General features: G+C 41.1%; 1 protein-coding gene across 4 annotated transcripts in view; it reads right to left on the reverse strand.

Moving 5' to 3' along the window:
* PPFIBP1 (PPFIA binding protein 1) overlaps positions 1 to 26107 on the reverse strand; it is a 112498-nt gene that overhangs the window by 13189 nt on the left and 73202 nt on the right. For 2 of the 4 annotated variants that reach the window (XM_034062822.1, XM_034062824.1), the window contains 13 exons: positions 25550 to 25663; positions 24862 to 24993; positions 17202 to 17294; positions 14656 to 14770; positions 11944 to 12005; positions 11143 to 11227; positions 9347 to 9504; positions 8287 to 8417; positions 6834 to 6887; positions 5625 to 5685; positions 4567 to 4596; positions 3284 to 3455; positions 1819 to 1851 (listed from right to left, as the gene is read on the reverse strand). In XM_034062822.1, the coding sequence (XP_033918713.1) occupies positions 1819 to 1851; positions 3284 to 3455; positions 4567 to 4596; positions 5625 to 5685; positions 6834 to 6887; positions 8287 to 8417; positions 9347 to 9504; positions 11143 to 11227; positions 11944 to 12005; positions 14656 to 14770; positions 17202 to 17294; positions 24862 to 24993; positions 25550 to 25663 (1240 nt within the window). The remainder of the gene's footprint in view (positions 1 to 1818; positions 1852 to 3283; positions 3456 to 4566; positions 4597 to 5624; positions 5686 to 6833; positions 6888 to 8286; positions 8418 to 9346; positions 9505 to 11142; positions 11228 to 11943; positions 12006 to 14655; positions 14771 to 17201; positions 17295 to 24861; positions 24994 to 25549; positions 25664 to 26107) is intronic. The other 2 variants (XM_034062823.1, XM_034062825.1) reach the window with 1 other exon arrangement.

Below are 26107 nucleotides of genomic sequence, written 5' to 3' on the forward strand. Positions count from 1 at the left end.
GCAGGCATCTTTCCTAATAACCTGCAGTATTCCATAAGTTCCCCATCCCGTAAATTCCAGCAACAAACAACTGTCCCAGGAGCAGGAGGGCACTTTCCTCTCATTTCTGCAAATTGTGGAATATTTTGTTCCTCTGCAGAGAAACACCATAGAATTTAGTCTCTTTTCGAACTTGATCTTCTGAGTGATGCACAATGCCTCTCTTGATTAGAGACCCTACACATTACCACCCACTCTAAAAACATTAGGTCTTTGATCTATAGCTGTTGTTTTCCATGACAACAAACCTGAGGGCTCCTGTCCCCAAAAGGGAAGTTGTCACAAAACCAAACTTACAAAGAAGAAAATTATTTTAAGATCATTTAAAATAACTGCAGTATCTACTAGGCTACATAAGCAGAGATGTGCCAGCAACTGCCAGATAGCTGAATTAAACTACCATGTGGAGTTTATGCCATTTACTTGCTGGGAAACAGTGACAGCATGAGCCTGTTCAGATGAAGCAGCTATGGCAAGGCAGCCGGCAGCAGGCTGACAATCAGACCTGTAACCATTTTTACCATGTTTTAACACAGCTGTTTAATTAGATGACCATTATTTGGTTTTGAAATGGACTCTTAGGTTTCCAGGAGAAAAACAAAGAAGTGATGTGAATCAAGGTAGAGTGTATATTGCTGGGACACGTAGTCTCAAGCCACAGAATTAACACTGAGGCGGCCACAACGTGCCACAAATGGCAATAAACTGCAGGCTTTGCCAGCTGGACAAAGTTTAGATGATTCAGTCAGAATACATTTGAACATGTCCCATTTTCCACTAATGCTTTAGATATTAAACCTTGCAATGAGGCAACTAGGCTGCATAGAAGATTATATATGGGCATTCTGGTCTGATCACTGTTGAATACCTGCCAGTGAGGGCCAGCGCTAATGTCAAACCAGGCTTTTGCATGTGTGATTTTTGCTTTACTTGTAGAAAAAAAAGTGCTAGCTTAGAAAAAGTACAGTTGAACAGCTTTCTAGAGAGAGGATACTAGGACAAGGCTGGGTGCATTAGTAGCAGAGATTTGCAGGCATTGCAATATTTGCTCCTAGTACCTGACTCCCTTCAACACACTGACACAACCCCACAGAACACTGAGCATTTAATGGGCCACATGGGAAACCAAGCAGGCCCAGAGCACTTGGTCTCTTCATCAGCGAGAAGCACACTGTGTGGCTGTATGACAACCCCGACTGACACAGTTCTGCTTGCTAAGGCAGGACCCTGCTGTAACCACCCAGGGAACACTCACACCACTAGACTGGTTTTTCCTATATGAATGGCTCCATCCCCATTTGCCCTAATTACTTCTCATTTGCTTATTATATAATAAATAACTGCATCTTAGAAGAGGAATTATGTAACCTACTCCCCAGCACTCCCCATAGTGAACACCTGGGAAATACACCTCATTCCCTGCTTTGCAACCCTTTAAGCTCTCTCCAGGACAGATGAGAGCACAAAGGTGCCTCTGGAACTTAAATATCACTGATTCACCTACTACTTTGTCTGTGGGCAACTCTGTGCTCAAAGTTACAGCAAAGGTCTCTGCAAATGAACCCGCAATCTCTGATTAGTAGCAGTTACTACAAAATGGCACAGCTGACTTTTAGCAGAGGGCAGATGTTACATGAATACTCCTTTTAGCGATGGGCAAAAATTTCAATGCAGAGCTCTGGTGCCTAGTTCTTGTTTGAAAAGTGTGTGGCCATAACCAGCTGTTAGCAGCAGTCACAACACAGCGCTGGCACAGGCAGACATGCAGGACTACTATACCTAAAGTAGGTGCACTTGCACTTCGACTGCGATCTTCAGATATCCAAACAACGCACATAACCACACGCAGCACAACGGGAGAGAACACGCAGAGGGACAAGGTAAAACACAGTTCAAAACTTACATCAGCAAAATACAAGACAAAAGGAGGGGAGTACATGAGACACATGCGCCACACGCAACACTGAATTCACACAGAGATTAGGATTACCAATTCACTGTTAATCCCCCTCTCACAAAAAAGAAATGCAGTGGAGTTCTACGGTGGAGAGGGTAAGAGCACCACAGTCACTTTGGTGCAGGGAGGTCACTTGCTCCATGACACATAGGGCATGTGACTCACATGAGCTCTCATGACGTGGCAAGTATCTGGACACCAGCTTTACAGATTTCAGAAGCACCGAAATGTGGATAACACACATAACTTACTCAGATTTACAGGACCCTGATCTAGATGGCCCATCTTCCAATCCTTTATGACAGTCACTTTGTTAGACAATTTCAGGATGAAACAAACAATTACACAAATGCACACATGAAATAAACCAAAGCTAAGAGCCTAACCCTCAGAATAGACTGTACATCTATTCCAAGTAAGCTAGCAAGTTTCTATGCTATGTCACAGGCAAACACAGGTAACATATAATAAATGTGTAGGTATGTTATTTCTTTCCAACAGAAGTCTAAAATTGTCTTGAATAGGCAAGAACAAGATACTCTTCTGCTCAACAAAGCAGAAGCTATAACCCTTTGGGGTTCTGAAAGATAGCGATAAATTCCTGCATCTCATGCAAGAGAAAGCAAAAAACTTTACATGAATGGCAGTAGATCTGATGCACCGACTCACTTGACGCTTGAACTGGAACAGCAGAAAGACTACTACAGCAGTGCAGTGAATGCATGTAGGTTTTCATCTGGTGGCAACAATGACTTCAGCATTAAGCATAACACTTTGTTTATTTCTTTGTTAAGTGCAAATATCATCAAATGACAACATCAAAACAACCTCCCCTCCATTCTGTGTGAGCTTGAATAACTTGTCAATCCTGTTCCTGTTGTTGCCATCGCTTTTGCAAGGCTGCTTAAATACACATGAAGAGGAAAACTGAGGCTGCTGCCTCATTTCTGCACATCTGAAAATCTAATGAAAGATAAACTGAGGATATAGCCAGGAGAAGAAAAAGACCACAAATCCCATGTGTGAACTACTGCCAGACAGCTAGCATTTCAAAACAGCATCAATCCACTACAAGGTCCCAGGAGAGCTATCACAGCAAGGCTGAAACAGATCAAATACTTCATTACATCAGTGAAGGGTTTTTTTTGTTGCTGTTTGATATTTTCCAAACCTTCTACTGAGCAAAGTGCCACCAAGTCACAGTGAGACTAAGGCTTCTTACAGTTACAGTGGTTATTAAGATCGTTCAAAATACACAAAATGTGCATGCAGGTGCACAATACCTACCCAGATTGGGGGCACTTGCAGTCCTCTTGTTATTTTTTATCTTGAAAAAGCCTCGTCCAAAGGAGGATCTGGCTTTACGGGTACCAAAACTGTCCTCGTCGCCTGTGGCACCATGAGAAGGAGACTTTGGAGGGAGGGTTGCGAAATTATTACCTTCCACAGGAGGTTTAACCTGCTCAAGTTAGGGAAAAAAGATTCAGTATCAGGAAATTGCTCTCTTTTGAGAAAGACTGCAAAGTAACTGCCTACAGATATTCTGGAGAGTCCCTCTCATTTCTTATTACAAGAAAACAGAATGTAAAAGCCATAAAGGAAAACATAAACGAGAACTTCATTTCAATATGCTCAGGAGCCATGATTACTATCACTACTTTCTAAGAGTAACATGCCTTTTTTAAGATGTTTCTCAGTTTCTGCAAGGCTGGCTTACAAGTATGGACAAGGTAAAAATACGGTTCTGGAAGGCTTTAAACTTTCTCAGCTTTCTAGGGTTCCTGTTTTCCTCACTGCTAGATGTAGGGGCAGTGGGAAACAAAAGAAAGAGGGGAGACCCCCACAGTATATCAGTTCTCTGCCAAGTGCCAGACAACTCTTTTTGTCTATCACTGCTCTGCAATTCCAGAATTAATGGATTATGTCCAAGCAGGCAGTATAAATACCAGGACTGACATTAGACACACTTCAACTGTCTCTTTAACAGAAGGAGGGAGCAAACCCATTCATAATCCAAATATTATCTTTTGGCTTTTGCTGAATCGATACAGCATCAACCCTACAAGAGATATGTCATTTCTGCTTGGGTCTTTTTATAGGTAATAATTGTTGCATGCAAACTATGGTCATGTGGTAACTGCAGGGTAACTGTTCTGCAATGACAGTCTTTTTCAGACCACAGTTGCTAGTCACAGAAAACAATCTGTAAAGCCAAAGTTTTTTAAAGAGACACTAATCAAAGGTAATTACAGGCTCAGTAAAATACTTAATAGTTAACTTTGCTAGTTATCTAGTAGTAGAATACATGGGGGAAACGTTAGCTTAGATGGCAACCTTATGCTCAACCAGACTGAAAGATAATCCATGTGTGAGAAGACAAGAATGTGTGAGACACTATATGCCTGACACTGAAGGGATGGTGACAACCATCATACACTCTTCACTATCTTGTCTGCAGGTCTGCTATTCCCCCTCTGGAACTGCATGCCACAATTTCACAAACTGATCTTTTCAACACTTGCTCTCTGCATGCTTCTCCATGTACATGCTTGAGCGCGCACACACATTACCTCTGTTGGCTTCTGTGCAGAGTCTCTGTCCTGTTTGGGAAAGATTAATAAAAACATTTAAAATGTCATGGTTTATAACCAGCATTCAATTCATTACCCTGAGTTAAATTCTGACTGTAATACCCTTCCTTGCCTATTTTTCTGCTCCCAAAATAAATCTCTTCAGAGCTGTATTTCACACAGATTAATTCTTGCTTTCTTTGAGGTCAGTGAGCTGACATGAAAATATGGTTGCCTTGCTTTACTTTGTAAAGGATTAGCTGTGTACTTAATTAGCCACATGCAGTCTGTTAAGGCACTAGTGGAAACAGCTGGAATCAGACAGGGCAGAAGCCAAGCAGATAAAACACCCACAGCCTCCACTCCTTGGCTGCCCAAATGAACAAAACACCCCTAACCCATGAACTCCAGCTGTCATCATCAAGTTCTGGTTACACTTTCAGTCCTGTCAACATCCCTCCTGAGCTATAAGGCACAGCTCAGCGGCTTGGGTATCAGGGAACTCGGGAGCTTTAAACAATGTAGGCTGTCGAAAAAGAGCACAGGAATTGCCATGATTTGATAACATTGTTAGAGGCTAGCTGATTTTGATCTCTTCCAGAGACCTAAACTGAAGCTATCACCAGACATACAAAGTGCTCCTGATCACTTGAAACATAAGTCATCCCAGACTCTACATGCATTAATTTATACAGCCTTCCAAAATCATTTGCTTTTAAAAGAGGCAGGAAGTGGTAGTGGGACTTTCTTCTTGTATGAAATCAGAAAAGCCTGTCGACTAAAAAACCCCAACCCATTATCTGAGGAAAAACACAAGAGAGTCTGGAGTAAAAGTCTCAAGTAAAAATCAAAAAAGCTGCTTTGTTTTCATGAACAGATTTTCTCCTCTAATAAAATCTGGACAGTGTCACATGTATGAGATCATTGCTAACATGTGACATAAGGAGCCCTACTCTGAATCAGAATTTCTCAGAAGGTGACAACAGAGTGTCCACAGGGTCACTGTCACAAGAGACATCACTCCTGTTTCTAAGGGAGGAAGTAAGAGACCAACCAACCGCTTCAGATATCTCTTTTCTCAGACTGCTCAGGCTGCTGGACTTCTGCAGGGAAGAAGTTCTGAAACAACAACATAAAAACCAAGTTACTGGAATTGAATTTGCAAACATAAACACACTTTCAGGAGTCAGCTTTAAAGAAAGCATTATAATACATGATGAGATATACTGAAACCAAAATTGAATTAAGGCAATCAATACACTAATCAGAGCCCATGCAATATGATGAGATACTGTAAGAACCTCTACATTGCAATTAGTGCTGCTAATGCTCCAGTGACATGATGCCTACCTTTGGATATTTTTGGCATCTTATTTAATACTGTATTTTCAGAAGCACAAGCAAAAGTTACACAGGCAAAGCAAGTGATATAAACAAAAGCTATGAAAAATAGTATTTTTAGCAATAGGCTTCTGACTAATTTAAACTTTAAAGAAGCCAAGCATATTAAGTCAAGCATGTTATCTTTGGTTCCATTTTCCATTTTGGACCAGATAACCCTCATCTTCTGGTAGGTTTTACAGTCTAAAACATCCAAGTCTGGTTGAAAAGAAAATTACCACTGAAGTTTTCCCCATAACCAGGTATAAATTAAGAGTAACTCCACTGAATTTTATACAAAGTTACTTATCTTTATACCAGCATAGGGAGAGTAGAATTTGGCTCTGGGAATACTGTTGTGCCACTAAGTCACTCAAAACCAGCTGCAGAGCCTCACACTGTGCACCAGAATAACCCTGTTGACTTAGGCACCTCACTACCAAACCACTTTTGACTCAACTCCGAGTTCATACATATTCCCACTGGTTTCCCTAGGGAACATGCTTATGTGGCAGAAACTAAAACTATTTTCTCATTGTAGTCAGCCATCTTCGCTCCCCACTATCAAAAGAAAAAAGCAAATCACATGCACATGTAGTACAGAAAATGTAGATTTCCAAGTATATTGACAGCGTACAAACAAATTAGAGATGCTTCACAATGTGAAAGTAACTAACTGCACAGGTGCACAAATGAAGTCTTGAAAAATAATGATCATGAAACACAGGACATAACATGAGCAGAAAGCTACCACCACGAAATATCACCTTGGCTACAATTAGTTGTTATATATTACATGTGTATGTAAAATGGGTTGGGATAGGGGGGTTCAAGTTTAGAATCACATATAAGTAAGTTCCCTAAACATTTTTAATTATGATACTTACACTGGGCTGTCACACAGCTGAGTTTCTGGGGAAGAGCCTATTGACCTTCCTTCACTGCAAACAAAAAAAGGTATTAAAAAAGCAAGGCATTTGGGGATCCCATCCAAATACCTTGCTGATACAGAAAACCTATCATCCCAGCCTGCTTTAATCCTGTTTTCACTTCAGCTGTTATGGTACTAACACATTGCAGATCTCCTCTACAATGGCAAGTCTTGTAGAAGATCATAGAATCATAGAATGGTTTGGATTGGAAAGGACCTCAAAATCATCTAGTTCAACCCCCACTGCCATAGGCAGGGACACCTTGCACTAAATCATGTCGCCAAAGATAAAGGACCAAGGTGAGCTCAAGAGTCCCAGAAAAGACAACTTGCATTGTAAGTTGATGACAATACTGCACTATTTAGCTTAAATAAATGCTGAGCTGGAAAATCACACATCAACTTGTGCTTGCACCTATTTTTTACAATGAGATTGATGATGGTTTTAAGCCAAAAAGATTTCCTTGCCTTTAGATTCAAGGATTAGATAAAGCCAGGATTTGGACCCAGAAGAAAAACCTCTAGCACAGCCTTGGTCTAGCTGTGAGTCCAGTGCGCTTTTCGGTACCCCCTGCAGTACCAGTCCACATCTGCAGGAACCAGGTTTCCTTACCTGGGCAAGGAGGGTGCAGGCTTAGAAACACTGGAGGAAGCTGAAGGCCACTTCTCACCCAGGAGGCACCCACAGGGTTCAAGCAGGGGGGCCTGAGGGTGCCACAGATCAGGCACAGCCATTCATCCCCACCCTGGGCTCCCTGGCACTCTCTGGCTACACATTTCATCTGGCTTTCAAAATCTCAGGCAGAGCTCTCATCAGTGAGTGAAGAAATATCTCTGCATTTCATCGTGCCAAAGGACAGCAGCAAGAATATCTCTTTCTCTGATCTTTTGAAGTGCTGCTTGAGTTTCCTGCTGGGGCTCCAGTAACAGCTCAAGGTTAGAGATGGACAGTCCTTTTGTTGCAGTTTTGGCAGCGCCTTACATCAGTCTTTAGCAATTGTAGAAAATGCCCGAATGCAAATCATTAGGAATGAACCTGTGCTAGCACAGCCAACACTGTCTCAGCCAGACCTAGATGATGTAAACCTAGACAAAAATAATGATTCTGTGTCCTTCGCTATATGAGATCAATTTTTCTCTCCTTCTGTTCACTTCTTGCAAAGCAGCTGGTATAGAGCCGGAGTGCTGCTACAAGCAAGAGCAACCAAACTAATGCTTCCTTACTGAAAAAGATTTAATCAGTGCACTTCATGAACATAAGCTTAGTTAGCTATAGCTAGTCCAGTGAATGCCAGCCTTGCTTAACTGACTTAATGACTTGTCAGCATAATAACTGCCAGAATTTTACTCTCAATAAATGCCCCAGAATATTGGATTTACAATTGAAAAATACATGGAAACAACAATACCTCATTTCACTTGCAGGATCTGGCCTAGGCTGTGTTTTCAGTTTCTCTGCAACAGTTTCCGAGCTCTTGGATGTTGATGAAAAAGAAGGAATTGAAATCTGTAAAATACTGGTGTGGATCTGTAAGGAATTCTAGAAAGAATGAAGAATATGTGTTACGCTGGTTTGAGCTGAAATTAAGCAGTCATAAATGAAAAAAGAGTAACAGATAAACTGTGAAAAGAAGGATCTGAAATAAGATTTTTAAAAGCAATTACTTTCTTTTTACTGTAATACAGTGATTACTTCCAAGTAATAACTTGGAAGTTGATGATGACCAAAGATGAAACATGAATGACTGCACAGATACGCTACAGCACAGACAAAAATCTCCCAAGTCTTGCAAAACTGCCTGCTAAATCTCTCCTTACCACAGACCCCATGAAGGGTAGCTCCCTTTGCAGGTTTACTCCTGTCCTCAGCAGCACAGAGAATACCAGAAAGCTTCTAAACACTTAATTTAGTTTTCTTCATGTTATATTTGTGCTGTTTAATTAAGTCAAGTCCTCGCTCTGACTCAGAGCTTTAAGAGATCTATGGTTTTATTACTGGAAAATACAACTGTAAAAATTAGTTTGGACCACAGCCTACTTATCATTTAACTGAAAGGATGTAACGGTGATTGCATCCTTTTAAATATGACAAGATATAAGTCCCAACATGTTTACTTGGAGTTCCTGAAAAATTAAATGCAGCTTCTAAAACATTTGATATGAAAAGTAATTCCTGTGTTCTACAGGAAAAGTAGTTTGAGCCCATTCTCATGACAAATACACCTATTTGCTGTCTCCTGACCACATTTGATGATTAAGAAAAATAAATTTAACCAAACTTAAATGAAACTCCTGAGCAGCTTTCACAAGAAAAGGAAATTTTCCAAAAGGATATGGGACATTACTGAAAATTGTGCAACCCAGAAAGTAACTTTTCAGGAACTTGAATTTTGGCATCTGCAAAAGGAATCTAGCACAAGTAATGTTTTTAAGGAGTGATGGCACTAAATGAGGAAGAAAAAAGGATACCTCTTCGTGAATATTCATGTTACATTCGTCATGGACTGGAGATGCTGTGACTGGGGTTGGGGATGGGCTTTTCTCTGGGTCAGTCAGACTTGGTGTGTCCAATAAAGCAGTGGAAACAGACCCTGAATTCAAGAAGTCTTCACCATCACTTTCCTTGCCTGGAGGAAGAGAAGCAGTCTTTACTTCCAGTTACATGATGACCTTCGCTCCCATGCATGGTGCAGCCAGCACGCTCACTTATGGGCCAAAAAGGGAAGAGTCTAAGGATTCTTCATTTCTTTCTTAGGACAGACTACAATAGGTAAAAGGAAGTCATTGCTGAATGTCACTTCCCAAATCAACCACCACAGCACAGCAGGGTTAGAGCAGAGGGATGACACACATCTGAAGCAAAAATCCCAGCAAATGCCCTCAGGGCACTTAGGGAGATCTGTTTCAACACACTGAACAAGCTTGGAGCAGTTATTTCCTGTGCTATGTTCTGGGATTTCATACTAAATATTTCTTTTCCCTTATTCACTAGGAAGAGACCAAGGGTCAAAGTCTGCCTGAAACTTCAGACGTCTCTAAGCTTTCTTCAGGTTACCCATACAACAAATGCAGCCTACTGCACAAGAGTCCAACACCAGATTTTAGGTGACTACACTGTTTGCAGACTGCCACAAACTGAGAGTCTCAGTTAAATGCTGTAGCCTGCATCAGCACCTGGCATTCTCTGCTCACAATGAGCAACTTGCTGCTCCTGAACTGCTTCAGTACCACCAAAAGACCTGGATTTCCATACTTGTCATCAATATCAGAGTGCTGACACTGACAAGAAAGTTCTGATGTCTTTTTTAACATCCTCCTGTCTTTGAAAGCATAGCACTGCATGAGAGAGTAATTCCTATACAAATTCTTCAATGCTCAAGCAGGGTGTTTTGCCCTCATCTCCACCTTTCCTCTTCCCTCAGTGACAATGTGCTTTCCCACCCTTACAACAAACTGATGACCATCTCCACATATATCACCCTTGAGGATCAGAAACTCCTGGGTCTGGAAACTTCCACCAGTCTTAAAACGTATGGAATGGACCACTACACATGACGTATTACAGCGACCATTTCAGCCCCACAGTTAAGCTCATTATCTGATGGCAGAGAAGGGTTTTTTTGGGTGTGTGTGGAAAAAAATGGTAGGAAAAGCCAGCTTCATCCCCACTGCAGTAGGGGAGAAGAACTATTCCACAGCTGCTGCATTTGATGGTGTGTGAAGGCTTCATTACATGCCAAAGATGTGGCGTGTCATCACAACACAGTCCTGGCAGCACATCCACTTTGCTACAGACGTTTCTGTAGCTCTTGGGCACTGCTATTCCAGGGTGAGCAGCCACTGGGGTGGTGCTGGCTTGGCTGGGCTCGTAAGAACATGAATGCTTAGGCACTGCTCTGCTCAGCTACCAGCCCCTCCCCAGGAACACATGCAAGCAGGGAACAGCAATTTTTGGCAGTTTATGTAGTGCCCAGCCCTGAAAGGCATTTCAGAAGGCTATAAAAAGAGCCTGAGAGTTTATCAAATTAAAACTCATTTTACAAGAGGAAAGTAAGCAATGTGACAATAATAGTTACTACCACCAGCTAGTAAATCAAACAGCTGCCTGGACAAAAAATGCAATTTACCAGTTCACAGTTGAAGAATTGGCTTTTCTCTGCCTAAGAGATGCCTCCAAAGAGAATAGGTCTAAAAGTCTAACACTACCACAAGGCACCTAGAATTTTAATGAGAACAGAGTTTAATACCTTTTGATTGTACAGTACCTTTTTTACCTTGAGCCAGTATCACCATGTCTTGAACTTTCTTGTACCTATTCAGAGATTGCCGAAGCTCTTCTATCTTCCGATCCTAAAATAAAGGAAAGCTGTGACAGTGCTTCTTCTTTCAGCAAGCCAAAAATAAGAACTATAAATTCTAGATATTCTTCAGTTCAATTGGTTATGATACTAGAAGAAATAGGAAGTGTGGATGGGATAGGACCCAGAACCCTGAGAGGCTATGAAATATCAGAACTTGTATTTAGTAAAAACTTAATCTGCTTAATCACCAGAATTGTCCCAGCCTTGAAAGTGGATTTCAGCTCCCTTATTAAGTCAAAGGTGGAATATGATGAATCTGCCATGTACAAAGAAAGCAGTGATCAAAGGATTTAAGGCTTTGGTGATCAAAAGAAAACATCCTACAAAAGGCACATGCATATGAATGTGCAAAATGATACATGAAAATAGCTTATACTTTATAGAAAGCTCTTTCAGAAACATAGCCTGTGATAGCCCAAGGGACTTGTATGAAGCTCTTTACATTTTCAGAACACAGTGTAAACTGCCGCCACACTGAACTGTATGACACAACAGCATAAGGACTCTGTGCACATGCAAAACAGGTCATAAGTGCCCTACTATAAAGGCACTGTTGTGCTTCTGAATAGAGTGAATCACTGATTCTTAGAAATTTGATTTTTAAGTGGATTGTGACAAGTTCATATGTGAAGATTTTCTTGAGAGATTTCTCTTAGATTTTCTTAAGAGACTGAGCTCAATCTGAAAAAATAATGATTTTGATACCTTCTCTTCATTTGCGGCCATTAGAGATTCTACTGCCTTCTTCATTTTCTGCACCTCTATATCTAAAAGCACAATACAGTTCTCTAAGTCAATTTAAATTAAGATAGTGTAAGAAAATAAGGAAAATAAATAAATAAACCAAAACTAAAAGCAACTCAGTAATAGCTGAAAGTAAATTTACAAACTAAAAGACAAAACATAAGCCACTTAAATTCTATTTTAGATAAAAATATACAGAAGAAAACCCTTTTCTTCAAAACCTTTTTTTTTCCTGACATTTTTATCAAGGAAATGATAAAATTCAGGAAATTTCCTTACCCACCCTCCAAGCTTTAGGAAAATGGAAAGGTCAAGAACTAAACTACTGCTTGATTTTCATTATGTCCACGTTTCAAATAAAGAAATAATTGCAAAACAGAAAGTCCAAAATAAAAAATACAACATTTGGAATGCAGTAAAACACATCATCACTACAGCAATCAACAAACACCCCAAACAGCATCTCAAAACCCCACTATACAAAGCAGCAGGGTTAATGGATATGATGAAGAAAGCATTGTGCAGCGATGCTTAGTCTTATTTCAGTATGAATGTAGAAATGAGGACAGCACAATGGAATGATACAAGTATTTGCTGTGATGAGCAGTCATGCTAGAATATACATTGTGGTTCAGACTTGGAAAAGGTCCCTAATACAGATGACAGTGTTCTGTGCTTCATCTATAATCCTTATTTACAAGAAGTATAAATACATGGAAAGATGTACATTCTAAGCAGGTTAAATTTTGGAGGTCTTCTGGACTGGAAATTCAGACAGAATGGAAAGAATCTCCATTTTTGCTAAAAATCTGCCTTGCATAAATGAAGTAAACTTTAAATTCTGTTACGAGCATAGGCAGGTGGCCAAATCCACAGGCAAGAAAGCATTTTACCTTGCTTTAACTTCCTAAAATTTCTTGGAAAACAAACAGAGTGGGAAGAACATTTTCCTCCTTAATGAAATGCAAGAAGAAAATGAGCTGCCTGACTGGCTTTCTAGATGAAAGGCATTTAGACATATTGGGCTAAACCAGCAACTGATCCAGTTTCACTCAGTTATGATAAATGAAATCTGGTTTATTGGATAGCAACTGCATTTCATCGAGAGGCAACTGTTTTGTGAGTCTCCATGAGACCAAATCTTTATCAGCTTTGCTTGATAAAACTTTGTATTTCAAGTCTGATATATCCATCCTTATTCTGAAATTTTACTGGAAGTGTAACTAAGGGTTATAGATGATTTAACCTAACAATGTTCGGTAAAGCAGTTTCACAAACACATGCAGAAAGCTATTCTGGAAAGCACTTCTGAAATGCAAATGCTTGTGGAAAGACACCAGAAACCTTACTTTTATCTTTGAGCTTCTTTTTACAATTTTCATCTGTGCAGGAAAATCCATTGGATTTGAAATTAGCATGAAAGTTATGACATGAAATAACTTTTACGACAATACTGATACTTAGGAGTTGACTATTCATCATGTATTAGTGGAAAAGCAAGCAGTTCAATTTCAACCTGCACTCCGCTGGTGCTAACATTCCTAATGACACAAAACAGTCTCACTGCTCTCATACACAATTACTTGTCTCAAGGCTATATTTTGCAACTGTATGTTTTCACATTAAGGCCTCTGAAAAGATGTATGCAGATAGATTACTCTTAAACCAACACTTGGCAAATGTGTTACTTGGCAAAAGAGATAGATTAGTCTTAAACTAAAAACAAAAGCCAGCGAAGTGATGAAGTATGCATTTTGTTCAGAAAGCACAATTCAGCTAATGAAGCAGATAATCAGTGTTATCTGCAAACAGCATTACTTAACATTGGTCCAAGGCGGAAAAGACATGGCCCATCATGGCAGAAGATCTCTGCTGAGCTATATTGAGAACTAAACAGAAGCTGAGAACCAAAAGGTAATGGGAGTTCAGTGTACACAGCTGCCCCAAGGAAGAAAAGCCCCATTTAAGTAGTCATAAATGCAATAAAGTCAGACCTTGTTCACATTTAAGTGTTCTTAAAAAAAAGTATGCTGAAACCAGAACATTTTATTGAATAAAATGTGACAACCTACACACTGCGTTTCTTCCTCAGGTCGGGGGAGGAGTCTAATCTCTTGTGGCTTTATTCTTCTAAAAAATGTACTTTAAAAGCACCATCTTCAAATCAGCAATAAATAGGCTTAATCAGTGCACAAACCCAGAACCAGTCCTCAATTTCGCTTACTTATGGCCAGGTCCACACTGAAGATTTGCTGGAACATACCATACTTTAGTCTGTAGTACAGCTTTTCCCCTTCCTTATCGGTAAGGGGTGTACAAGCAAAGTCCAGCACAGATATCCACAAAGTTTCTTTCTCAGTGTAATCTTTTTGGGGAACTTGAAATTAGTTGAAAGATTTCTTTGCCACTATAAACTGCAACTTTTGAGGCACCATGCGAGCCATGTAAAGAGCTAACTAGGGATTACTTAGACTAGTTTAAAGTTGATCAAGAAATCGACAGTAGGTTCAGCAGTTGCATTGTGAACACCCACTAAATATATTAAAAGAGGTAAACAAGGACAGAAATTATATAAAAACTGAGGCTTTTATCTGTGTATAACCATTCACAGAAACATGACTTCAGTTGAGGTGACTGAAGAGGACATGGTGATAGATGCTCCCTCCTTCTTACCTCTGTCCAGTATTTCAATTCCTTCTCCTTTCAGTTTGCAAACCAACTTTTCTTGCAACCTTTTCACCTCAGCTTCCTTCTGCTCTAGTTTGTCTTTCAAAGCTAGTAGCTCATCCTGTAACAGACACAGAATCTCTCAGTGACAGCTTCCACAAGCATCTGAGACATTTCCAAAATTCCCTCCTATGAAGCACAGTGGATAGGTCCTCAGCTGGTCAAAAAGACTTAGGGCCCCTGACATTTACACTGGCTGAGGGTACACCCACAAAGCCAACTCTGAACATCACTCCAGGTCACTGAGTCTGTAAGATGGCAAAATCAGGGGGACTATGGTCCAAAAAGTGTCAGTCTCATGGATAACTGAAAAAAGATTTTTGCATCTAAATTTAAGAAAGACAAAGAAAAAACCAAAAACCAAAACCAGTTTTCATGTTTATTTAACCTTGCATAGGCAAAAAAAAGCGCAGGTGATGAGGCTGAATGTTTAAATCTACAAACACTTATTTTTGGTACTTATAGGGCATTTTGCATGTTCAAAGCTGGACAATTATGACACTGTGCTTACACCAGGCTGAGGAGAATTTCAGAAATAACCACTGCTTCTATGAAAGAAAAATCATTCACGACACCATCAAGCACATAAACACATACTGGAAAGCAGTTCAGATGAAAATGTGGTACCTTTGCCACAGTTTGGGTTTGCTGATCAAGCATTAGGAAAGGAAACTTGGAGTTGAGATTCATAGGAATAAGACAGATGGTGTTTGGGGGAGTTGGGATGTATTAGATAAATGCTGTCAAATTTTAACTTAGAGCTAACCATCTGCACTAGCAAGTGACTGGCACAGATCCATGCATTCAACTTTTTAAAATTCAAGTCAAATCCTACCCAGTTTAGTAACATGTTTCTTTGATGTCCGAGGATATCTTGTGCAACTGCATCATCAAGACAGGACCCTCAGTGCAAATGTACCCAACACTGAAAATTTAATTTGTTCAGTTTGTAAACAAAGCAAAACAAGGCAAGACTTATAATTTTGGCATTTAGAGCTTCTAGCTGACCTTTTAAATCCTTAATGAGATAAACCAAACTAGAAGACTGTGGCTTGGGTACAGCCCTGAGCTTCCCTCAAAAGGTTGGTTGCAAATATATAGTGATGTCTGCATCCCAAACTATGGCCCACACTACAGAATTCCCTTAAATTGTTTCTTCTTTGCTCTAAAGCATCAATAATAAAAAATACATCAACAATAAATTGTCAAGAAATCAAAGCTTCTTCCAGAACAGTGGTTGGGCAATACAATCCTCCAGTGTTCCCGCTTGGTACTGATTTTGATGGGTTTTCTGCTGGTGTAATGCAGAATGGTGGTGTAATGCTTTACATTTACTTTTTACTTTACATTTACTTCTGCTGGTGTAATGCTTTACATGTAAGACTCATGCTTCTCCAAAACAAGACCATCTCACGGTCACTTGAGAAGCTGCTGTTATATCCATAGGCAACGAAAGTTACATGTGGTTGTTGGTGGGTATTTCTTCCTCTGAATTAAAAACAGAATATGTAAATGTACATGTGGGAGAGGGGACTGTATAAAAGAATGACTACTTTTTTGTCAGTTTTCAAGAAAAGTTTTCTCTAAAAGGGTGAGGAGAAGTTCTGTTTGAATAATGGACATAAGCTACAGAAGAGGCAATCTTCCCTTGGAAGGAGAATGATTTTAACCCAAGTCTAATTCCATTATGTGTAACCTATGCAAAGTTCACAACACTAAAATCCTCTCCCTGTTTACAGGGAATAGCTGCAGAGCTTTCCACATCTAATTGGAAAGGGAACAGTACATATCAACACACAGCAATTAATGAAAACAGAGCATGACAGCACGATGCAAGACAGGACCTTAAAACGGTGGAACATGAAAGATTCAAAACAGGCCCAATGTTACCCAGTAACTACTACACCTTTAGCATCTGGCTTTTTTGCTCCATCCGCTGCTTTTCATACTGCATCTGACCCACTTTGATTTTCATACTAGAAAGTTTGGCCATTAAAGACTGGTAACAGAGACAGAGGAGTGAGAGAAAACTAAAGATAGAAAAGAGACAAGGCTGAATAGCAAAGAGAAGTTAGACAACTTACAGAAAAAGACTGCTAGAATTACTTAGGTGAATGCTTTCTCTTCAGAAATCCCTGATTTTTAGCACACTTAGGAGAAAATAAATGCTCATCTTTGGCCTCACCTATGGCACACATGTACTGCAACTGGTGACTCTTGACATATATGAAATAAGGGTCTAAACAGGTAATGTAACTCTTCAACAGCCAGTTGCATAGTAAGTTATTCTTCATGAAAACAATGCCCAGAACTGAAAAATCATAGAAGGAAATTTGAAACTAACTATTGTTGCTTAAATGAGTACCATGAAACCCCTGGGCATGAGTGTGCTCAGGATTTTGCAAGGTGCAGGCAAGGACTGGGGAGAAGAGAGTAAACTTCTAAAGCCTGACTTACACCCATCACTGTTTCTTCCCTTCAGCCTCACTTACTTTGGTCGTTTTCAGTTTTTTCTCATATTGGAGTCTTTCATTGTCCATTTCTCCCACTCTCAACCGCAATTCATTTATTTCCTGGATCAAATCCTGAGTGAGGGGAAAAAACAAGACCAGAAACAACAACACAATTCAGTAAACAAAACAGAACAATAGCTACCCATTGGCAGGACCATAAAAACACAGCAGCAATAAAAGGCACTCCGTACACAAAGACACACCACCCAAATTCATAGCTAAGTCAAGCAAGTCAGAGCTTCTAGATAGCCAGGAACTGTATTTCTCAGTTTCTGCCTTACTGAAGAAGAGGGCAGAGAACAAAGGGAGACATAAATTGAAGTTGTGTTCCCTGTGCTGAGGACCAAGAAAGGCCTACAGCCCATCTCATTGCTCAACTGCTTGGATGTCTACTGATGTAAGTAGGCAATAGAAAAGCATGGCAGCTCTCCTTCAAAACACAGCAGCCACATTCCCCCCTTCTCCAGACTTACCAGCCATCACCTGCCTTTTCAAAATATGAAGAGATTACAGTGTAAATCCAGGTTTCTGCCACACATATGAGCCACTCTAATTGAGGGCTGAGTGGAAGAGCCATCACTGGTGTCTACAAGCACAATGGCATCTGTTTTTAAGCATCAGTGGTGCCACTACACCTGAGCTTTGCAAATTCAACCTGGTTTGGAAGAAACTTGGAGCCACCACTAACTCACATCTGAGCTCTTCAGAATGCCTCCACCTCCTGGAGGGACTTACCAGGTCTGGAGGTCAGCCCTGAGTGCCACCAGTTCTACAGCTCCCTTCCTGCCATGGTCAAATGAGCACTTGAGTTTGAATGCCCACCAGGGTGCAAAGCACTCTTCCTTCAAACCTCACTGTCCTCTAGATGGGGAAATGGGATCTTAAGTGGCCAGCTGCAGACCTGCAGGAAGCCTGGGGGACAGCCAGGACAGAGTGTCCTTCTGTAGGAAACAACCACAACTTACTGGGAAAATGTTCTTCCTGCTCAGCAGGAAAACACATTAACAGAACGCTGTGGCTTTTGCACAACTCAAGAGCTGCCCAGCAAGCTTCTGCCTCATGTATACCTCACTGACCTCTAGTTTATGTATGGACACCAGATCAGTGTTACATTTGTGTGAAGAATTAGGGGGTTAGGGGGGAAGAGGAGAAAGGGGGGAAGAGAAGAATAAGTTAAAAAACCCCAACAGTTTCTCAGCAGGTACTGTAATGCACTATCATCACCAGGAAACTCTTCAAAAGAGATAAGCTCTTCACGCACCTCAGAAAATGTAAGAGGACCTGAACTCCAGTATAACATCTTTTAAACTATCAAGAAGATAGTATGGTACTTCGGTTTGCTACACGGTAAGGCAAATCCTATCCATGTCACACAATACTGTACACTGAGCTAACAACTATAACCACATTTTTTTTCAGAGCTAATTGTATAATTGAGATTACTAATTTATAAACTAACAATCCAGGAGCTGACATTAAGGGGGTGTTCACGGGTCCCTAGTAATACCGACCTTCCAGCCTTATGACACATTTTCTGAGTTTACAAGCCCCTGGTTATTAATTTGAGCTTAATGAATCTGATACCAATAGAGCAACATCTGTATTTCTTTAGCAAAATCCAAGCTCAATTAGCAGAAGTCCAAGTAAATTAAAATACAGAACACTCGGATCCTATTAGTAATTACTACTGCTAATGTATAACTTTGACTTGAACACACCTGCAATTCCTCATTGATTCTTCAATGTGTGACCTTTGTAAATCTCATCACTCTTCTAAGCATAAATGTACATGGGTGTCAGTCTGTATGACTACATTGAGCTGTTTCTTATAAACATCAAGTGTTTGAGATCTCTAGCAAAACTATGTTCCCAGGTCTGATGGTCACCTTTGACACTATGCCAATTGATCTGTCTGGGGCTATTCTCTCCTCAAGCCATCATTTTTGGTTTTGGCAGAATACTGTACAGTTTTCTACAGGTTAAACAGAACTCAAGGCCAGTCCTTACCGCATGCTTTGCCCTAAAAATATTTTCTACTACTCTCTTGCAAGTGTAACATTAACTCATGTTATAAGTTATCTACAACACAGTAACTAAATTACATTAACTCTCATCTTTCTGAGGCAGAGGAGTACATTAAAGATTTACCAGGTTCTGCATACAGACCCTCATTAATATAAAAGAGGTGGTCAAGCCTTGCATAAATGAGCAGAGGAAAAAGACAAGGCCTAAACAGGGCTGGCTCCCCTGAATTAATCATAGAATCATTAAACAGGGTTAGAAAGGACATTAAGACCATACAGTTCCAACGCCCCTGCCATGGGCAGGGACACCTCACACTAAGTATTTAGCTCGGGGCAAGCTACCAGAGGTAGAGATTGTCAATGGCTCTGAGGTTCCCTAAAAATCCTAACCCTCCCAGCGTATTCCATTTTCCTGCTTGCTGCCCTGAAACATTTATCCTTCCACTATTCTCTGTTCAACTGATTTTGACTACAAACCTTTCACAGCAAAGACTTCATCTTGCCCCCTCTTGCAAAGCCCCAGCAAGGAGATAACAGCATTGTCTGAAACCTGAAGGTGCCAATCACTATAACTGCTTATGACCTGAAGAGCTTTAGGGATCAGTATGATGTTTGAGATGTGTATGTCCCCAGGACACTCCGGGTGTTGTACATGTTCATCAGAATCTGAGACCAGACCAAAAATCCACTGAGTTCCCTGTCTGATTTGGATGAATCAGCAGTGTAAGTCACCCACATTGTGGCCACTTTAGTTGCATGGAAGCTGCTTTGCTTGCATCCAGTACATCTTCTTCAGGCACCCACAAATGGGTTAAAGTACCTGCCCTGAGAATAACACATGTTGCTGTCTTAAAACCCTCCAAAACAGGAAAGAGCCATGAAGCGGTTCTTTTCTGATCCTGTCAGGTCTCTCCATGCAAACACCCCACAGCTGTTCCTTGCATGGCTCCATGAATGGAGCTGATGGGTGGGACATAAAGACACCTATTTCCAAGAGCCTTCTCCTTCCCTGCTCATGTTACTTGTGCTTTTCATAGCAGGCCGAGAAAGGCACAGAAAAGCAAAGACAACTTTAAGCTTCAAGGGTCAGAGGCTTCCTTACAGACACAAGAAACTCAAACCACATCCGTCATTTTGCTCCACTCAGAAATTCATCTGCTTTCAGATGGATTCATAAGGAGACTGGTGGTGTTTAAATTATGAAGAATTCCCCATGAGCAAGCCAGTTTACCCTCTGGCTCCCACTTCAAAGACCATGTCTGGTTATGGACTCCTCCCTAAATAAACTCCCTTGTACGATATTTTCTTACATAAACTCAGCCCAACTCAGACCACCCGTGCTCCTTTAGGAAAATAATACTGGTGTCTGCTGAGAAAGTGGAAAGACTGGAATGATTTGAAGAACAGAACAATTATAAATCTCTATTAAGTACACAATTAGCTTTGGAAAAGCTGTGTATTTGTGAACATCTAGACAGTAAAGTCCTTGAGCACAAAGGAAAAAAACCATGCAGATCTAATAAAGTATCTGTTTAGAGAAAGAATGGTGAATAAGAGAAGCCTACCAACTGGAATGGGAAGCTGCAATGACAGACATAAGTAAAACCTAGATATTAAGAAGAATTTGATCCAAATGGTAATTCCGCAGGAGACAGTAGCTACACAAAAGTTGCTGTAAGATGTCAATGTGGTTTTTTCATTTTACTTCCTTTTCCCTAAATAAAACCAGAAGCAATATTCATCGTTTTTCTTTCTCATTTTGGGTACAAAATTTCTTCCATTTTGAACATCACGTGTAAATGCCATCATGTGTTTTACTATAGAGTATTTTGAATGTTCATTGAAATACTTAGCTCTGCTGAAATAATTGATCATCTACTACTTCGAACAGGAATGTAATTAGATCCACGTTAAATAAAATACTGTGAACAGAGAATAAGCACTGTCTCCAAAATACTTGACAGTGATTTTGCATGGCTGAGACCTATACAACTGATTGGCCATTCATTTTTCCACTTAACAAAATGGAAATTAAGATATATTATCCCTTTTGTAGTATCAAAGCCTAAGCCTTTTTACAGCTATGAAGTGTTGAAACAAAGAAGAAACGACACAGTAATTTCTATCACACTAAACTATAATCATTCTGGTTTCCAAAGAGAGGGAGGAACATTTTAGTACTAGTTCATTAGTTCTGGCATAAATACCCAGGAGAGAAATATATATAGCCCCTAATCATAGTAATTACTTTTTAAACGTAATTTAGGTTATCTTATTTTATCAGAGTCATTAAGCTTATTTCAAGGTATTTCAAAGAGAAAGATCTTCACAGCTGCCATGCAGGTAAGCCTGCACAGAGCCTACGGAGTTGCTGAGCGTGTTGTGATCCCCACATTGTAACCATTTTCCTGGGAACAGAGGTAGCTCCATGTTTGACTTCTTGGTGTGCTGAGCTGTGCTATTAAATTATGGAGAGAATGCTGTCTGGGGGGCAAGGAAGGAAGGGAAGGCTCAGCAATTAATCATATTCAATAAAAATAAGGATAGAAAGAGAGGAAGAAAATCATTCAAAGCCCTATCAGTTCTATTACCTGTTTTGGAAAGCACAAGAAAACACAGGGTGTTTACAAATGGAGATGCAGTGGAATCCTATTCTGAATACACCTGCTCACTGCAGTCATTTGGATCAAGCATCAAGTTGTAAAACCATTTACTGCTGATGTCAACTCATTTATCTATCATTTGGGCTGCTTATGATAGGTATCAGTATACAGGTAAAGAGAGTTATTTGTTGTTATTCATGAAAGAGCTGAGGAGCACTGTGTGGGCAGAGAGACCTCACAGGAGTTGTGTGCTGAGGGAGCTGGTGGAGGTCATTGCTAGGCCACTCTCCATCACCTTTGGTAAGTCATGGGAAACAGGAGAGGTGCCTGAGGACTGGAGGATGGCAAATGTCACACCAGTCTATAAGAAGGAGGACCTGGGTAATTATAGACGGGTCAACCTTACCTCCATCCCTGGAAAGGTGATGGAACAACTTATTCTTGATGCCATCTCTAGACATATCAAGGATGAGGGGGTCATTGACAGCCAATATGGTTTTACCAGGGGGAAGTCATATTTGACCAACCTTATAGCCTTCTATGAGGAAGTAACTAGGTGGAGGGATGATGGTAGAGCGGTAGATGTGTTTTTTCTTGATTTCAGTAAGGCATTTGATACTGTCTCCCACAGCATTCTCATAGATAAGCTAAGAAAGTGTGAGCTTGATGATCAGGTAGTGAGGTGGATCAAGAACTGGTTGAACGGAAGAAGACAAGAGAGTTGTGGTCAATGGCACAGAATCTAGCTGGAGGTCTGTGACCAGTGGAGTCCTTCAGGGCCGGTGCTGGGACCAGTGCTGTTTAATATCTTCATCAGTGACCTGGATGAGGGAACTGAGTGTACCCTCAGCAAGTTCGCTGATGACACTAAACTGGGAGGAGTGGCTGACACACCAGAAGGCTGTGCTGCCATTCAGCGAGACCTGGACAGGCAGGAGAGTTGGGTGGGGAGAAACTTGATGAAATTCAGCAAGAACAAGTGTAGAGTCTTGCATATGGGGAAGAACAACCCCATGTACCAGTACAGGTTGGGGGTTGACCTGCTGGAAAGCAGTGAAGGGGAAAGGCACCTGGGGGTCCTGGTGGATAGGAGGATGACCATGAACCAGCAATGTGCCCTTGTGGCCAAGAAGGCAAATGGCATCCTAGCGTGCATTAGAAAGGGGGTGGTTAGTAGGGCAAGAGAGGTTCTCCTCCCCCTCTACTCTGCCTTGGTGAGGCCACATCTGGAATATTGCATCCAGTTCTGGGCCCCTCAGTTCAAGAAGGACAGGGAACTGCTGGAAAGAGTCCAGCACAGAGCCACAAAGATGATGAAGGGAGTGGAACACCTCCCTTATGAGGAGAGGCTGAGGGAGCTGGGTCTCTTTAGCTTGGAGAAGAGGAGACTGAGGGGTGACCTCATCAGTGTTTACAAATATGTAAAGGGTGGGTGTCAGGATGATGGAGCTAGGCTTTTTCCAGTGATATTCAGTGGTAGGACAAGGGGCAATGGGTGTAAACTGGAGCATAGGAGGTTCCACGTTAACATCAGGAAGAACTTCCTTACTGTAAGAGTGACAGAGCACTGGAACAGGTTGCCCAGGGAGGTTGTGGAGTCTTCTATGTTGGAGATATCCAAGGCCTGCCTGGACAAGTTCCTGTGTGATGTACTCTAGGTTACCCTGCTCTTGCAGGGGGGTTGGACTAGATGATCTTTCGAAGTCCCTTCCAACCCTTGGGATTCTGGGATTCTGTGATTCTGTGAAAGCGGCCAGCTCTTAAACACACTCCCTGTGGATGCAGAGGACCTTCAATAGCTCCCTCCACCTCATCCCCTGCCAATTTCTCCAGTATTGCCATGCACAGTACTAACCTGGACTGCAAATCAGGCGCTTTTAAGGCAATGCTGTGATCCTTCACATAACAACTGGTATCAAACTAGAGGAAAAGCTAATGGGAGGCAATATGGATCCAGTGCACACCCAGATGAGCTATCCTGCAGGAATGGACACTGCCATCACTACCTAAATGATCACCACCCTTCAAATTTGAACATTATTCAAGTCATTAGTTTTTAACCTGTGCACTTCTGTGAGTCTGCAGATTACTTCAGACAGATCCAAAGAAAGCAACTCAAGAGCAAGCTTAATTTTTGCTCTTGTGCTTGAAATACAAGTGAGCAGTGACACTTCACTGGAAAATATGTAGGAAACTGGAATGGAGTTGGTAGTAAAAAGCGCAATTTTTATCTCCTGTAATGACATTACTGCTTCTTTCTTTCTAGAAATGAATGACATCTGGAATATCCACAATATGAACATCGGGCATTTCAGCTGATTTATGAACCCAGAACTGGAGATTTTGTTTTGCTTCCTAGGCAGACTCCAAGGGGTTTCTGATATTGGGTAAGTCACACTGGCAGCAAAAACATTGGGTTTGCCCTCCTGCTTTGAGGCTTTCTGGCTTCATACACAAGCTAGGTTCAGCTACACAGATCTGCAGTGCACAGCCTGCAAATGCCTCAAGGCAAATGCTGCCAGGGATGGTAGCTCCACTTGGCACTGTACACTGCTGGACTCCTGGCTGTGGGCTTCTCTAAGGCTGGAGTCTGAAGTGAGGCTTCAAAATGACCTCATACTAAATCACCTCATTCTCTCTGTTACCAAAGCCAAAAGTTTTGTCTTTTAGTATGCTGTGTCTGTGCATGTGCATGCCTTCTGTACTTGCAGTAGGTTTAAGCATTTGCCTCAAACATGCTTTACTAAGAAGATGACAGTTTCAAGTTGTGACAGGAGACCGCAGTATGTTCATGATTTTATTTAAATCCATCCTAAATGCCATCCCTCATAAGATCTGGTGGCAAGAATAAAAAACTGGTTCAGGAAATCTTTCATTGTAAAATCAGAGTTTACCAAAGAGGACACTTTTTTATTTGAAGAGATAAATGTTTTAACCTTATGGATGAGTTCCCTTCCTGTCTAGCAGGAAAAAAAAATCCCAGGAAATTTTATTCATTTGGGTTTTACTCACCTCTGTGTCTCTGAATCTGTCTTCATAGTCCAATCTATCCTTCTCTACAGATGTAAGCTTTAACTTCAGAGTGGAAATCTCTGCCATAAGATCCAGCTTCTGAGTTTCAAGGGATGTTCGGCTTAAAAGCTCCTGATTCAAGATAAAGAGGAAGAGAACAGAATTATATACCCAAGGGGAAGAAATAAGTAATTCATTTCTGCAGCTGAAGGCCTCTTTCACAGGGAAAAGCATCACCCTCTTCCTTGCACTTATCTGAAGCCCTGGGACACAGCTATTATCCATCTGGCGGACTGCAGGCACCCAGAATACATCTGAATTATAGGGGTACTAACATGGGTTGGCTGCCAGGATGAGAAAACAACTTGTCTGCCATCACAGTTGCTCTGAGCAGCAAGGAGCTTTGAGGGGAATCCACCCATCCTGCCAGAGGGTTTAATCCAAGTCTCTTTGAAGTTCAGTGAGGAAAGGCTCAAAGAAGGGCAGAACCAGATTCCTACAGTATAAAGCAGCACTGACATTACCATGAACAAAGACTATAAAACAAATATGGTAGAAAATTACCACTTAGTTAGGAGACATCAAGGAGCACAACACCTTGAAGTGCACTGCTCTCACCAAAGCAAAATGCAGTTCATTAAGACAGAACGAAGACAGACAGCAAGACAGACATGGGGCTGTGAAATACCTGCTGCAGCATCTCTTCCGTAGCATTCAGCTTTTCCCTGTGCTCCTCCAGACAGAACTCCAGATCCCGAATCTTTTCTCCCTGGGCCTCCACCTGGTCTGTAAGCACACTCACCTGCATAGTGGAGAAAAAGACATGCACGTTTAACACCTTGCGCCCATGCCATATGTGTCACCTGAAGAACTGTATGTGAGTAGCAGTGCTGGTTGGGCCAAAGATTAAACAGGACTATGAGGGAGGAGGAGCAGCAGCACAGCTGTCCAGTGGAGACAATGCATGGCAAAGGTGACAGGAAAGAAGGGAAAGCTCTCCCCTCATGCTTACTGATACTTCAAACACAGTTCTGGCAGACACATTACAATTCTGTATCCCCCCTCCCGACTTGTCCTGAAACTTTTCACAAGGGATGGCTGCTGCATCTCACAGCCAACAATTGTGCCTTTGCCGTGACAATACATTAACTGAAACCCCACTGGCTCCTACCTTAATAACCAAATAGCTAAGCCTCATTGCATGTAATTTATTCTCCTTTCCAAGTGATTACACACAGTGTACCAT

The sequence above is a fragment of the Melopsittacus undulatus genome, chromosome 5 (assembly GCF_012275295.1).
Source record: "Melopsittacus undulatus isolate bMelUnd1 chromosome 5, bMelUnd1.mat.Z, whole genome shotgun sequence".
In the NCBI taxonomy this organism is placed as follows: Eukaryota; Metazoa; Chordata; class Aves; order Psittaciformes; family Psittaculidae; genus Melopsittacus; species Melopsittacus undulatus.